Source organism: Piliocolobus tephrosceles, chromosome 9 (genome assembly GCF_002776525.5).
Source record: "Piliocolobus tephrosceles isolate RC106 chromosome 9, ASM277652v3, whole genome shotgun sequence".
NCBI classification, from domain to species: Eukaryota; Metazoa; Chordata; class Mammalia; order Primates; family Cercopithecidae; genus Piliocolobus; species Piliocolobus tephrosceles.
Genome location: NC_045442.1, coordinates 115,693,658 through 115,707,446, shown reverse-complemented (window position 1 = coordinate 115,707,446; position 13,789 = coordinate 115,693,658). Strand labels below are relative to the sequence as shown.

Genomic DNA, 13,789 nt, shown 5'->3' with positions numbered 1-13,789 from the left:
TTCTGAGATCTGATGGAAAATCACTACTGTTTTCTACCATCTTTCCCTACAATGTACCCTTGTGCATCATTATTTATTTTATTGGATCAAAACTGAATGCTATTCTGGAGAGCTTTCCAGCAAGATTCTTTTTTTTTTTTTAGACAAAGTCTCAATCTGTCACCCAAGGCTGGAGTGCGGTGGTGCAGTCATGACTTACTTCAACCTTGACCTCACAGGGTCAAGCGATCCCTGCCTCAGCCTCCCAGCCTCCTAAGCTGGGATTACAGGTGCATGCCACCATGCCCAGCTAATTTTTGTATTTTTGAGAGGAGGTCTCACTATGTTGCCCAGGCTAGTATAGCACTCCTGAGCTCAAGCAATTCTCCCACCTTGGCCTCCCAAAGTGCTGGAATGACACGTGAGCTACCACACCCAGTCCAACAATACTCCTAATGTCATATTAAAGAAATAATAATTTTTTATAGTTTCCTTTGTAAAATTTTCAGTGATTTTTAGATTTGACCTGTTCTCAAGGCACTAGTTACTCAGTACTATCTTTGATGGTTCCTAATTCAATGGTTCTTGTGACAGCCAACAGCACTTTTTAGATATCAGGCCTTGCACCGTTTTATGGATACACAGAGTTAACTCATTTAATTCTCACAAGAATCCTGTGAGGTAGACAATACTATTAGCATCATCATCCTTATTTTAGGAATGAAAAAAGTTGGAGGCACTAAGATGCTCAGTAACTTCTCCCAGGTCACAGAGATAGTAAGTAGCGAGGTCAGGGTTTAAACCCAAGAGGTCTGGCTCCAGAGTCCAGGCTCTTAAGCATTATAGTATACTGCCTTTTAGTATCTTGAAGAAGACATAATGAAAGGACAAGTCCTTTATGAATTAGTTTGTACCTAAAAGAAAGATGTTTTTTCAAAGGAAAAAATAAAAACCTGATTATCTTCAACCTGAACTGCAAAACTTCATTTATGATTTTCTGCTTTGTATACCTTAACACAAAACTATGAAAGGATCTGTGATGATTCTTAGAGGTGACCGTATTTCATTTACTCTTAATTATTTGTGAATTAAACCACTTGCCTTAGTGAAATGCAGTCAGTGTTCACATGAAACAAGATGGAAAATGGTAAATACTGATTGATGATTGACTCATTCAATAAATATTACTAGTTAAGTAAAAGTTCTCATTTATTGCCTTGCATCTAAGTATTTCTCACGCATTCGCTCATGCAATCTTCAGAACATTATTTTGAGTTAGTTACTATTAGTGTTATTTAAAGATGAGCAAATAAGAACCAGAGAGGTTGTCATATCCTAAGGAATAGAGAGTCTGTGAAGTCAGCACTTGAACCTATGTGGATCTTGACTCCAAAGATTCTACTTATTTCTGTCAGGCTGTTTTCCATATGAGTCTATTATGAGCAACACATGGTCTAGTCTTTGTAAAAGAGATAAATAAGAACAATACATAATGATACATAGATTTGCCTTCAAGGAGGTAGACACGAAGAGAAGTGATATATACGATACCATTTTTCCTTACTCTCATCTCAATCAAATCTACATAGGCAGCCACTGTGATTTGTTCTCTTTTTTCTTTTAGCTTACAAGCATAATTGGATTATATTTACTCCTCAGCTGAAACCTTTCATGTCTTCTCCCCTGCATGTTGAATAGATCCCACAATCGTTTCCATGACCCGTAAAACTGGACATAATCTGAGCCCAGACCTTTCTTGAAGCCAATCTCATTTCACTATCAAAGTCTAGCAGTCAAACTGAGGTCTTTGAACACCCCCATTTTCTACACACCTTAGAATATAGAAATTGGCCTATGTCTGTCTGACACCCCGCCCTCATCATCCCAGGCTCTATTCAAATGTTTTCTTAACACCAAAGCTTTCCTTACTCTATGTTTAGAATTTTATCCTAGCACTTACCATAATTTAATTAGGTATTCTGTGTTAATTATTTCATGTCCATCAGCCCCAGTAGACAACAGTCACAGCAAAGTAGAGAAGGCAGGACAGAAGGGATATATAGGAGATAAGGATTCATTTGTTTTGTTATTTGGGGTTTGGGTACGTTCAAAGAGGAAAAAGGAAGTAAGGTTGGGGTGTTGGATTGGAGTTGGCTGGGGAGAGTAATTTTGGACATGACCAATATGAGAGGCACTAGAAATGAAAGTTAAAAAGGGATCTTAATTTCACAAATTTGATCTGTCACTAACAGCATGGCTTTTAATCATCTGTATTGTTCATTCATAACATGGGACTATGGCCCTAATATTTTATTGCTTAACTAGATTTCATACAGCTGATATTCTTATGAAATTATTTGAGACTTAAAATGCTGTACCAAAGTATTTTTTCTACAAAATATTATAGGCACTCTGGGATTCCATTAACATACCTTTTGTATGGCAAATAAAATCATATTGATAGAAAAACTTTTTGTCATTTTACCATTTCCCCATGCTTTATAAGTGATTTAAACTCAACAGTGTCTCTCACCTTGCTGAGAATCCCCAGTAAACTCCCCAGCAGCAACTGAGTATCCTGTTTTAAAGAAAAGAAACAAACTCATCACACTAATGACTTAACCAAATTAGTTATATCTAGAAAAAGGTGAAAGGGCTACCATGGTACTGCTTTATTTAGAAATCTCTACAAATATTATAAAGATTAAAGATTCTATAAAGGAAAAATTAATCACACTGAAAGGAACACTTTTATACTAAATCCTGAATGCATAATAGATTATCTACTACTTAAGTAGTAGCATAGCAAAAAAAAAAAAAAAAGAGAGAGAGAGATTCTGAGGTCAATTTTTAAAAGCATGGACACTTCATAATCCACCTTGAGTGTAAATGGTGGCTGTTGCATTTTAAGAGCTGCTGATTGAAAATAATCAGACAGAATACTCTGAAAGATTTCCTTTGGGCTCAGGTTTTGCTATTTCTGGTCACCAGCAAGACCTACTTCCTAATACATCTCATGATGGTTTTCCACAATTTCATTTAGCTCTAAAGTGAGGTGCTGGCTACATTGACAAAACATACCTACATTTCTTTTTCAAATTCATCAAGCAATCAAAAGGCCACTAGGATACCACAGGTGGGAAATAGTAGTGGTAAAATGACATTGTGTGGTTTGTACATAATACAATTTGAGAATATTTTAGCAACTCAAACTTCTCTTATGCAGCTCTGTTAACTAGAGAGGCTGCTATCATGCTGTCCCTGTCACACCGGTAGCAGCCCTGCTAATACGTAGGTGTCTACTACTGGTGAAATAGTTCATGTGGAAGAGACTGCTATGGAGCCAAGAAAATAGCTGCTCAAATTATGTATTATACATCGTGGCTGGAAAAAATAGCAGTATTAAAAAGAAAAGAAAAATTGAGTCTACTCTAATAAAAGAACATTTGTATAAGATGCCAAATAACATCGGATAAGTCAGGGATAAAACTTGCATCTGCATTTACTATGCTTGTCTTTTGAAAAACCACAAATGTCTTGGGCAATGGGTCTTACCAAGGTAACTGTCATCATAGGAAGCTGGAGCCACTTCTGTCTGCTTTTCTCCTGCCAGTTTTCTGAGGATATCCTTGAATGAGTAATTTGCAATGATATCTGCAACACTGGCAGTGATCACTTGCCCTGTGTTTAAACAAATTAATACATTAACTGAATGAATGCAAGAGGCAGGCCTTCCCTGGGCAAACACGCATTCCCTTGAAAGCTATGGTGGAATTGCTTGCTTTTTTGATGATGAATTTTCCTGCCTGCCACTCGAACTCCAAGGCAGAGTTAGTTACAGCTGGGTAGAACTTTCCATTCTGACCGAAGACCCGAGATGAACTACAATATTTTGTTGGTCTTCCTGCTGCTTTCAACATACACATTCCACCTCCAAATAATAAAAATATCTAAGAGTGGAGGCCAAATTTGCAGGCCAAATTTATGTGATGTAATTTTTTTTTTTTTTTTTTTTTTTTTAGCAGGGAGACAGAGTCTCGCACTGTCGCCTGGGCTGGAGTGCAGTGGCGTGATCTCAGCTCACTACAACCTCCACCTCCCGGGTTCAAGCGATTATCCTGCCTCAGCCTCCTGAGTAGCTGGGACTATAGGCGCCTGCCCCATGCATGGCTAATTTTTTGTATTTATAGTAGAGACGGGGTTTCACTATATTGGCAAGCCTGGTCTCAAACTCCTGACTTCGTGATCTGCCCGCCTCAGCCTCACAAAGTGCTGGGATTACAGGTGTGAGCCATGGCGCCTAGCCATGATGTAATTTTTATTCTGAAATATTTCAGCTGGAAGGAAGGTTTGAGATCATTTAGTCAAATACAGCTTCTAGGTGGAGAAACTGAGGCCCAAAGAGCTAGAGTGCATTCTCTAAGGTCATATGGTTTTGCTAGTAGGATATCAGGCATTATAACCAACGTTTCCTTCGGCATTCTAATAAAACTTTTGGAATTCTTGCAAAGTATAGTTACTGTGTTCAATCTACATCACGTATTCAATTAATAGATAATAAAATATATCAGCTAAGTTAAACAAAGGAATTACAAAATCTTTGAGCCATCTGCTTTTCTTGCTAAAATATAGAGAGAGCATAAAATTACAACAATGGGAAGCAGCTAGGTCCAATGAGATCCAAATTCAGCAAAAGAGAAATCCATGGGCACCAACATTGATATGATAAGAACTTTGACTAATCTCTCTCAAAAGTCACTCTCAGAAGTCTTGAAATATGGCATTGGGGTAGACAAGTATCTAAAAGACAGCCAGCAATTTCCGCTGCAATTTCTATGCATTCCCATGTTTACCATGGACATCTAAGGCAAAAGTGTGAGATCATGCTCTTTGAGAGAACCTGAAGAAATACTTTCAAAAGACTATCATTTAACATCAATTTGAAAGCCAAATTAGTCTTTGGGATTTCACACATAATTCCCACAGTCTTTCTCTTGGAGGACCACAAAAGAATAAAACTGTCAAACCAGATCATAAATATTGCCAAGTGACTGGGACTGAAATGACTATTCTGCTATTAAGACAATGGTATTTACACATGAGTTTCTGAACACTGTAGAATTTGCCAATTGTCTCTGGGTAAGAGCTAAAGACTCTCTTTCCTCCATCCCCCACACACACTGTCTTTGCTGTTTCCTTTAGCTGTGTCTATAAACATCATCTTAAAACTGAATAAAATTTTAAATTCTATGTCTCAAACATGTGTTTCTATATGCGATTGCTATGGCAAATTTTTAACAAATCATTTGTCTCAGACATTTTTTCAGTTTAAGGAAAAGAATAGATTATGTGAAATAAACCAAGTGAATTAGAAAACCTTCCATAAATATAATTTTCATTTTGTAGCCATCTGTTGTGCAAAATATATAGTTTTACAGTTTGCAAAGTAATTTTTAAATACCAAAATGTTAATTATTTGATGTTTATAATTGTATATGCATGAATTGAGCTTAACACTAAGTTTATATATAATTTTATCATAAATCGGCTGGGCGCGGTAGCTCACACCTGTAATCCCAGAACTTTGGGAGGCCGAGGTGGGCAGATCATGAGGTCAGGAGTTTGAGACCAGCCTGTCCAACATGGTGAACCCCTGTCTCTACTAAAAATACAAAAATTAGCCAGGTGTGGCATGCACCTGTAGTTCCAGCTACTCAGGAGGCTGAGGCAGGAGAATCGCTTAAACCTTGGAGGCAGAGGTTGCAGTGAGTCAAGATTGCAGCACTGCACTCCAACCTGGGTGACAAAGTGAGACTCGTCACCAAAAAAAAAAAAAAAAAAAAAAAATTATCGTAAATCTATCTCTCCTGGATCTTTCTCAATGACTTTCAAACATGATCAAGTTTCTTCCATTAAAAAAATTCCTCCCTCAACTATTAATCTCAGATTCTACTCTATCCTAAACTTTATAGCCCAAATTACAGAATCTTCTCGGTATTCTCTCTCTAGGCCTCCCATCTATACCCGTGGCCTCGTTAAAATCAGTACGGAAGTGATGAAAATTTATATTTCACTTTAGATGTCTTCTGAGCTTAAGCCCTAAATACTTATGTGAAACCCTTTAGGTATTTCAAACATTTTCATACCCAACAGAACAAAAAGTAAACTCATCTTCTTCCCTCTCCAGCCCGCTCCAAACCTGTCCTCTTCCAGTGTTCTCTATCTCAGTGAACGGCACCCACCTACCGCCATATATCCAACCCATCATTTAGGCTGCTTCGTTTGCCTCCAAAGTGTTTCTCTAATTTCTCTTCTTTTTCAGTCTGTACCATCGTCGCTCTAAGAAACAGACATCTTTACCTGAAACTTATACAGCTTGTTTACCTGATAAACTTAAAAGTAGTTTATATCCTTGTAACTACTTTGCTGATAGTTCACCTTGGCCAACTTTCAATCTATTTTCTGTAACGCAGCCAGAATGATCTTTTCAAAACATAAATTCAATTGTAGCACTCCATGCTTAAACTCATTTCGTAGTTTGTCACTATACTCAGGACACACAACACCTTCTTACTCTAGCCTAAGCCATCTATTTCAACTCTTAAAATCTCCCAGTGGTTTCCCATAGTTTGTAGAATGAAGACAAAACAGCTTAGCATGGACTGCAAGCCTGCAATGTGAAACTTGAATAAAATTTTAAACTTCTATGTCTCAGACAAAATGCTTCTATGTGCCATTGCTGTGGAAAATTTTCAGCAAATCCTTTGTATCCAACGTTTTTTCAACTTAAAGAATGGATGATGTGAAATTAACATCTATTAACATTATTATGTTAATTTCACATCATCCATTCTTTTGTGACATTAGGGACTCCATACCACCCAAGTACTTCTTCCCTCACTCTCTTAACTCTGGTCACCTTGACTTTCCTCTGTTCTCACCCGCACTGCCCTCCTGCCTCCCACAGAACATCTGCACATGGTCCCTCCTCTCTTCACCTAGGTAACTCCTACGTAAGGTCCAGATCTCAGTTCAGGGTTGCTTGCTTTCCAAGTTCGTTAACCTTTGCGCTGCCGCTGGCCTATGCAGCACCTTAGCAAGAATTAGAAGACGTCATTTCCTCTGGGCAGATGCTGTCTGCACCTGGGTTCATGGCTCTGTAAGCAGAGCACAGGTTGTATTCCAGCTCCCTGTCAGCCAGTGGTCAGAGGACAACACACACCTACCCACAGCCACCCTGGAAAAGCGTCCTAATTTCTCCCGGCCCCATCACCAAATACCTTTGCTTTGGAGTGTGTATCACAGTTGGGGGTTCTCGGGTACCCCTGTGAGTGTTTGATTAATGCCTGTTGTTCTCTAGATATTAACCTCCATGACAGTAAGAATAATGTGTTTTTACTCATTAATGTATCCCCAGCATCTACCACAGAGCTTGGCAGAGCCTCAACACATTCTTGATGGAGAAATGAATTGTTAAGATGCAAGAGTATTTAAAAATATCATTTACATTACAGAGTACAGGCTGGGCACAGTGGTTTATGCCTGTAATCCTAGCACTTTGGGAGGCCAAGGCGGGTGGATCACCTGAGGTCAAGAGTTCGAGACCAGCCTGACCAACATGGTGAAACCCCATCTCTACTAAAAATTCAAAAATTAGCTGGGCATGGTGGCATGCACCTGTATTTCCAGCTACTCAGGAGGCTGCGGCAGGAGAATTGCTTGAACCTGGGAGGTGGAGGTTGCAGTGAGTCAAGATCATGCTGTTGCACTCCATCCTGGGCAACAAGAGCAAAACTCTGTCTCAGAAAAAACAAAAACAAAACAAATGAGAATACAAATTGAAATGATGCTTTTGTTCTTACTCATACATGGAAGCTAAACAAATTGATTTCATTGAAGTAGAGTGTGGAAAAGTGGTTCCTAGAGGAAAGGATGAATAGAGATTCAGGTATAGCCAGAGATGGGTTAACGGACACAAAAGTACAGCCTGGTAGGGGGAATGAGTTCTTATGTTCTATAGCACTATAAGGTGACTACAGTTAACAACAATTTATTGCATATTTTCAAATAGCTAGAAGAGATTTAAAATGTTCCTAACACAAATGATCAATGTTTGAGGTGATGGTTATGCTAATTACCCTGATTTGATCATTACACATCATATACATGTATGAAAATATCACATGTTCCCCATAAACATGTACAATTGTTTTGTCAATTAAAATAAAATATTAAAAGCAAAAACAACAAATAATGCTTCCTTTGAGAAACTATGAATAAGGATATAAAATTAAGGTAACAGAAAGTAAACATTTAACATTACTTCTGGGCCTATCCTTCTGTTAGTAACAGTAAATGTGCTTTTCTGCTCTGCCAACAGAACATACCTTGCCAGTAGAAACTCCCAGGTCCTCCCACAATAAGGTCTCCATTCTACAAAACAGAAACAGCAACAGCAACCATAATCAGAAAAGAAACACTGAACATTTTTAAAGGGTGATAAATCATTGTTAATAAGCATTGCTCTAACAATTTGTTACACATAAAAAGCAATTTTTAAAAAGAGACCCTTCTATTTGAGGCCTGCAGTTCATTTTCCTTCCTATTTTGTTTTTAATTATTTAGTGTATTATCACATTAAATAATTTTAATTTCACTCAATTAAGTAAGTTGAACTCTCTCCCTTGAGAGAGAGAAATTCTGGTTTTGGGCATTGTCTCTGACAAGCAAAATATCAACATGTTTAATGCTGTGCAGTTCTGCAGACATGGTCTTTTGAGGCTCAGTGATAAAAAAAAATTCTGTTCCAATTTATTTCAAGGCCATAGTAATGCCTATTTTTTTCCATACATCCTCAATGCCTCCTCCTTCTCAGGAGAAAGAGCAAACACTCCAGACTAGCAAATACAAACATTTTCTCATGAATTTACATCCTCACCTTTTATGCCTCATATTTTTAACTCTCAGTGGAAAATGCCAAAACAAAAAAGTAATGATAAAGAGTACAATAAAAGACAGTAAACAGTTTATACATTGATGAAATTTTTCTATACTATTTTCAAAACCACAGAATCTGTTCCCTCTACATTCTTACTGAACATCTCTGTTTAATTTTGTGAATGATATGTGAATTTTAATATTAATATTAAATGTAACTGGTCAATTACAGTTTTAAAAAAATGAATAGATTCCTGTGATCTTTTTAAGAAACATTTCTTTACTGAGTATTTTAGATTTTCATTTAAAAACTTATTGCCACAAAGGGTAAGAAGAAAGGCTGTTGCTTTTCATCATGTCTATTTCTCTACTATTTAATAGGCTGCTATGTGTATAAGTTATTTACATGAAAATAAAAAGTGAACAGAAAATATTTTTAGAAAGAATTTGCCCAAACAGGCTAGGTATGTTCCTTAAGATTCTTTGTTTCTTTGGTGGTGGTGGTGGCTTTGGGGTGTGGGATTGAGAGGCAGAGGGTAAAAAAAAAAAAGCAATCAGATTAAATATTAGAAGCTGCAAGACCAAAATAATTCACCTTATAAAAATCCAGACTAAATCCTGCTTGGCAGTAACCCTGCCCTTCCGGATCAGCATTGCCTAGAATGATCAAAATACATACATGTTATAACATCATCATTCCTGAAATATTTTTTTAATAACCAATTCAGGATATTATGTTATTTCCCCTAGAACCTTCTAAATTAAAAATGATCAATATGTGTTTTATGTGTATGTTTTAAATGTATTCCAAGTAATTTATTAAACAAATTTCCATCTATTTTCTTACCCCAAATATCATTGTGATTCTCTAGTAAGATCAACAGGAATAATATCCCTTTTGGCTACTACATTGGGTCTTATGACTCATGTTCATTTGAAGAAATAAAATCTCTATCTTTGACTATATTCCAAATTTCCCATGAGGCAATAACGCGTCTCTCCTTTGCCCCCTCATGCTGAGTGAAGGCAGATCTGTCATTCCCAACAGGTGACACCTTAAGGCAGAAGGAGCAGTGCAAGATGACCTTTGTGGATGTCATCTTCTGGGCCACCAATAAGCGTTTCCATTGTTATGCTCTTTAATAGGAACTTAATTTTAAATTATCCTATTATGGTCAGGCACAGTGGCTCACACCTGTAATCCCAGCACTTTGGGAGGCCAAGGCAGGCAGATCATGAGGTCAAGAGATCGAGATCATCCTGGCAAACATGGTGAAACCCTGTCTCCACTAAAAATATAAAAATTAGCTGGGCATGGTGGCGCATGTCTGCAGTCCCAGCTACTCGGGAGACTGAGCCAGGAGAATCGCTTGAACCCGGGAGGCAGAGGTTGCAGTGAGCAGAGATCATGTCACTGTGCTCCAGCCTGGGTGACAGAGCAAGACTCCATCTCAAACAAAAATAATAATAAAATAAATTATCCTGTTATAATAAGCTAGGTAAATTGGGAAATTGCATTTCTGGTCACAGTCTCACTGGACATTACAATGCTAGTGTTCACAAAAGACAAAATTCTAGTAGTAGCTTATCTTGCTTTCCATCCAATATGACTCACTAACTCATTGTCCAATAGGATCTCATGGTACAGTTGTAAAGTATAGGCAGACCAACACCATGATTTCAAGGCTATTATCAAAAGTCTGTAAGGCATTAGGACCAGGAATTTACTACTTGTAACTTGTACTTTAAAAGAGTTTCTACAACTCCTAACAGGCCTAAAATAGCCAAAATGTAGTGAATTAAGTAGAGGGAATTTCAATCATGCATAGTTAGATTTGGACATGTAAATAATGACTTCTTTCTTATCAAGGATATTCCTCAATGGAAACTGAAATAAGAGGATGGGAAGGGAAACACACATCATCACAAGAAGTACTGATGACTGGGCATGTGCCTGTTCAGAAGCGTTTTGAGATGGACCTGGCCTTTCCAGCTTCCCTTAGAATGTCTCCTGGTTTTTTCTTTCCTTTGGTCATTACTTAGCTAATTTTAGCACTGTCATCATCAATTTTTTACAGATGCTCCCTTTATTTTTAAAAATACTTTTTGACCTCGTGCACTGTATTTTAACAAAATTTGTTCCTTATTTCACAACTATATTTCATGATTTATGGTCATGAATCTTATAAAGTTTCCTAAAAGCTCATCTCTATAATCTGTAATGTCTGAGTAGCAATTTTCTAGAAGCTCATAAGTGTAAATATTTATATGCATCTAGAAATATATATGAATACATGAGATATTATTCTGAACATATATGTATTCATATACATGTTCTTACATATTTTTCCATCCACAAGCCTTTAAAAATCCCTTTTAAATTCAACCCTGACTTTTTATTTTTAAGATTGTAAATTATTCGAAAGGGAAGAAACACAACCATTCTTTGAAAGTACTGCTTTAAAACAGCACGCTGAAAACAATTAAGAGAAAACATTCATTTTTTACAAAATACACTGAGAAAATAATGAGCTCCAAATGTTTATTGTAAGTGGTAATTATAATAGAGCATGAGGTTCTTTCCATGACAAAGTCTTTTTTTTTTTTCCTTGTTGAATCATAATTTATGAGAATTGAAGGAAACTTTCTTCCTGGGACTTCAGAGCATCTGTGAACTTGATAATTACGTCCTAGAGTGAACTCAGGAATCCAAGGAAGCCTGTGGATAATTTGCTACTATTTTTTGACTTCTTATCCAACAAATGGAAGGGTGTGTGTGAACCATCTCCCCCTGAATTATGAATGACCATAAGAGCCATAGGCAGGTGATCAATATGAATGAGCAGGTAATGGCTGACAATATCAGCAGAGTGGGTTTGTGGTGTAAAATTAACATGAGGTGCTTCTTTAAATCTTCTTTTGAAAATAATACTACTGATGTTTCCTGTTCTGGGATACTGACCATCCATATGCTCAGGAAGAAGCTGGCTTTGTGTTAATGATCTGTGAACTTCTTGGCCATGACGGAAAGTCTGCTTCTTAGATGATCTGAGGAGGAAGAAGTACCCGTAGGAATAGGGAGACCAGGAGGATGTGAAAACTGTGGCTATACAGCAGAGAGGAAAGAATTCATGGCAGTTTATTGAGCTATTCTGCAACTCAACATGTGCTCCATTCTATCTTTGTTGAGCTATTAGCTTACTGTGTCCTTGCAGCTTAAGATGCAAATATACGGCCGGGCGCGGTGGCTCAAGCCTGTAATCCTAGCACTTTGGGAGGCCGAGACGGGCGGATCACAAGGTCAGGAGATCGAGACCACCCTGGCTAATAAGGTGAAACCCCGTCTCTACTAAAGAATACAAAAAACTAGCTGGGCGACGAGGCGGGCGCCTGTAGTCCCAGCTACTTGGGAGGCGGAGGCAGGAGAATGGCATAAACCTGGGAGGCGGAGCTTGCAGTGAGCTGAGATCCGGCCACTGCACTCCAGCCTGGGCGACAGAGCCAGACTCCGTCTCAAAAAAAAAAAAAAAAAAGATGCAAATATACATTCATGTACATTTTTTAAGAATGGTTCAGGCCGGGTGCCGTGGCTCCTGCCTGTAATCCCAGCACTTTGGGAGGCTGAGGTGGGTGGATCATGAAGTCAGGAGATTGAGACCATCCTGGCTAACACAGTGAAACCCTGTCCCTTCCAAAAAAAATGCAAAAAATTAGCCAGGCGTGGTGGTGGGCACTTGTAGTCCCAGCTACTTGGGAGGCTGAGGCAGGAGAATGGCGTGAACCCTGGGGACGGAGCTTGCAGTGAGCCAAGATCACACCACTGCACTCCAGCCTGGGCGACAGAGCGAGACTCCACCTCAAAAAAATAAAAATAAAAAATAAAAATAAAAAAAGAATGGTTCAAACTCACTCTGAAACTTTTCCCCTAGAAGTCTACATTTCATGTGGTATATTTTGATGTGAGCTCTCACATCCCACACAGGTAGTCAGGCAAAAAGGCAGAACAAGGAGTGACTAGTTTTATAAAGATCATCCTTGTTGGCAGTTGGAAGAATATCCTACATTATCAAGGCAAAAGGCATATGAAGGATGGTCTCGTCTTTTTAGTTAGAGTTATTTGTTGTTCGTTGAACAAGCCAGCTTGTCCGTGAGCATATGGTCAATATCACAGAACAGGCATGGAGTATAGGATATGGATAGGTGTAAATATTGATGAAACAAGTTCAGCCATAAATCTCTCCACTCCCATTCTTTTTCTGATATATTTTGGATTTCCTTTGTTATTGTTTGTGGGATTTTATCTTCAGCGTAACAATACTGACCTCTTAATAAATCCAAGAGCACAGCACTTTGAATGGAACAGGACACAAACTAGGCCTCACATTGGTTGTTGCCTGAGCCTGGGGAGTTTCTCTCCTCTCTACTCCAATAATCATTTGCTAGAAGAATCCCTTTCTATCATCTTGTCCAAAATGCTGCTCTTCCCCTGGCTTCCCCAGCACAGGTCTCTCCCTCCTTTCTTGTCTTTTATTTTTTGTAGCACTTTTCACTGCCTGACATTGTATCATAAACACATGTATTTACATGTTTGCTGTCTAGAGCCAGTTCCTTGAACAGAGGGCTTTTTCCCTCTTGCTCTTTGCTGTATTCCTTAAACATAGAAGAGTTAGTTTAGTGCTCAGCGTGTGAGTGTGTGTGTGTGTGTGTGTGTGTGTGTGTTTTTAAGAAATCCTGGCAGGACACAGCGGCTCACGCCTGTAATCCCAGCACTTTGGGAGGCCGAGACGGGTGGATCATGAGGTCAGGAGATTGAGACCATCCTGGCTAACATGGTGAAACCCTGTCTCTACTAAAAATACAAAAAATTAGCTGG

General features: G+C 38.3%; 1 protein-coding gene across 2 annotated transcripts in view; it reads right to left on the bottom strand.

Annotated features, from left to right (window-relative positions):
- Positions 1 to 13,789, bottom strand: part of ITGA8 (integrin subunit alpha 8) — a 203,687-nt gene that overhangs the window by 151,608 nt on the left and 38,290 nt on the right. Inside the window, exons 5-8 of one of the 2 annotated variants that reach the window (XM_023223233.2) lie at positions 9,512 to 9,573; positions 8,367 to 8,412; positions 3,535 to 3,660; positions 2,513 to 2,557 (exon numbers count right to left, since the gene is read on the bottom strand). In XM_023223233.2, the coding sequence (XP_023079001.1) occupies positions 2,513 to 2,557; positions 3,535 to 3,660; positions 8,367 to 8,412; positions 9,512 to 9,573 (279 nt within the window). The remainder of the gene's footprint in view (positions 1 to 2,512; positions 2,558 to 3,534; positions 3,661 to 8,366; positions 8,413 to 9,511; positions 9,574 to 13,789) is intronic. The other variant, XM_023223234.1, reaches the window with a different exon arrangement.